At 44.4% G+C, this 2500-nt stretch overlaps 1 protein-coding gene across 1 annotated transcript in view; it reads right to left on the reverse strand.

Annotated features, from left to right (window-relative positions):
* Window positions 1–2500, reverse strand: part of camta2 (calmodulin binding transcription activator 2) — a 26760-nt gene that overhangs the window by 1672 nt on the left and 22588 nt on the right. The window contains exons 16-19 of the mRNA XM_043232649.1: window positions 2482–2500; window positions 2221–2387; window positions 1926–2136; window positions 1378–1449 (exon numbers count right to left, since the gene is read on the reverse strand). The exon at window positions 2482–2500 is cut by the window's right edge and continues 23 nt beyond it. Of these exons, the coding sequence (XP_043088584.1) occupies window positions 1378–1449; window positions 1926–2136; window positions 2221–2387; window positions 2482–2500 (469 nt within the window). The remainder of the gene's footprint in view (window positions 1–1377; window positions 1450–1925; window positions 2137–2220; window positions 2388–2481) is intronic.

Raw genomic sequence — 2500 nt, forward strand, 5'->3', positions numbered from 1 at the left:
TGTTAGAGACAAACACACACACCATGACAAACACACACTCAGCAGCTGAACGGTCAGAGACAGTCTGTTTCAGATTGTGTGTGTGTCTCTGTGTGTGTGTGTGTGTATCTGTGTGTGTGTGTGTGTGTGTGTGTATCTGTGCGTGTGTGTATCTGTGTGTGTGTGTGTATGTGTGTGAGAGTGTGTGTGTGTGTGTGTGTATCTGTGTGTGTGTGTATCTGTGTGTGTGTGTGTGTGTGTGTGTGTGTGTGTGTGTATCTGTGTGTGTGTGTGTGTGTGTGTATGTATCTGTGTGTGTGTGTGTGTATCTGTCTGTGTGTGTGTGTGTGTATCTGTCTGTGTGTGTGTGTGTGTGTGTGTGTGTGTGTATGTGTGTGTGTGTGTGTGTGTGTGTGTGTGTGTGTGTGTGTGTGTGTGTGTGTGTATGTGTGTGTATCTGTGTGTGTGTGTGTTTGTGTGTGTGTGTGTTTGTGTGTCTGTGTTTGTGTGTGTGTGTGTGTGTGTTTGTGTGTGTGTGTGTATGTGTGTGTGTGTGTGTGTATCTGTGTTTGTGTGTGTGTGTGTGTATCTGTGTTTGTGTGTGTGTGTGTGTGTCTGTGTTTGTGTGTGTGTGTGTTCTTGTAAAAGCAGCATCAAAATAAATGAAATGCTGTTAAGAAAAGGAACCCTAAAGAACAAACTAAATCTTAAATATCAGCACACTCTTTTTATCACTTCATAAGCCAGAAAATACAGTCCACACACACTTTGTCTGGGTTTTAAAGAGTAAAAGGTTTTAAAAGCGTTTTAAGGCATGTACTGTAATTAACATGTAGACAGATGAAGAGCAATAAAATAAACTCTTATGTTTTCTTTTTGGTTTCCATCATGTTTTCATGAATGAAATGTGAACAAACCCCTCGGTAATAAAGTAACTATAACTACAGAAGAATAAACCTGAAGTGGAGAAAAAACCTTCAAAGGTTAGAACAGAAATATACGGTGTTTATTTCTAGAGTCTGAATCAACAGCGTGAAAAAAGAATATATGCTTTGATGCTTCTGTTGTCATGGTAACACTTTACAACAAGGTGTCATTAATTACCGTAACATGAACAGACAAGCATTTATTACTGGATTTATTAATCCTTGTTCATGAAAATAAAGCTCATTGTTTATTCACGTTACTTTACAGTGCATTAAATCCTCTTCATTTTAATAAAGTTCTTTACTGTAATAGTTATATTAAACTCAACAAAACACATGTTTTTTCTGCTTGACATCACTAACCGGTGTCTTCCTGTAATATATTAACACACTAGCATGTTTACCTCCGTATTGAAAAATAAAGTGTATGCTTCAGAATCCTTGTAGTGTGTGTGTGTGTGTGTGTGTGTACCTGTTTGTATTTACGGTAACAGCGCTGTATTACGGCTGAGGCCATGTCCTGCTGCTCCTTCAGCCTCCGCCCCTAAACACAAAGACAATAGAAATGAGAACATGTGTGTGTGTGTGTGTGTGTGTGTGTGTGTGTGTGTGTGTGTGTGTGAGAGTGTGTGTGTGTCTGTGTGTGTGTGTGTGTGTGTGTGTGTGTGTGTGTGTGTGTGTGTGTGTGTGTGTGTGTGTGTGCACCTGTGTGTCTGTGTGAGTGTGTGTGGATGTGTGTGTGTGTGTGTACAGTCTCTGTGTGTGTGTGTGTGTGTGTGTCAGAGTGTGTGTGTGTGTGTGTCCAGAGTGTGTGTGGTGTGTCAGTGTGAGTGTGTGTGTGCTGTGCTGCTGTGTGCGGTGTGTGTGTGTGTGTGTGTGTGTGAGAGTGTGTGTGTGTCTGTGTGTGTGTGTGTGTGTGTGTGTGTGTGTGTGTGTGTGTGTGTGTAGGAGTGTGTGTGTGTCTGTGAACACTTGTGTGTGTCTGTGTGTGTGTCTGTGTGTGTGTCTGTGTGTGTGCACCTTGTATCTGCGGAAGGCGTTCTGGATGACGCGTGCAGCTTCATACAGCTCTCTCTGCTCTGTGTCTGTCAGTGTCAGCAGGGCAAAGTCTCTCTCCATCCTTCCATTGGCTGAGGCGTTCAGAAACTCCGCCCATGCTGCGCTGCTTGGGGGGCGGAGCCTCTGCAGCGCCAAATCACTGAGGAGCGAGGGAGGGGTGGGACACAGACTCCTACACACACGTGAAACACAGTTAGACGACTCGATTAGGAAACCCACTGTGAACTGTGAACACTTCTAATATCTGTGTCTGTACCTGTCGACGGTGTCCAGGTACGTTGCGAGCCACGGCATGGTGTCGTGAATGGCAGGATTGTCCCGCCTCTCTCGCAGCGGTGACTCCGCCTCCCGGTTAAACTCCTCCAGTTTGATTCGCTCAGGCGTGGCCTCGATGATCTGCTCGGCCAGCGTTGCCATGTCAACCTAGAAGTAGGGGAAATATTTAAAAAATAAAAAATAAAGCTTCCTAAAACACTCTCTGAGCTTTAATGCGCCGTCCAATCAGAGCGGCTCTCACCTGTAGGACCTCGTCGGAC

The sequence above is a fragment of the Puntigrus tetrazona genome, unplaced genomic scaffold (assembly GCF_018831695.1).
Source record: "Puntigrus tetrazona isolate hp1 unplaced genomic scaffold, ASM1883169v1 S000000586, whole genome shotgun sequence".
NCBI classification, from domain to species: Eukaryota; Metazoa; Chordata; class Actinopteri; order Cypriniformes; family Cyprinidae; genus Puntigrus; species Puntigrus tetrazona.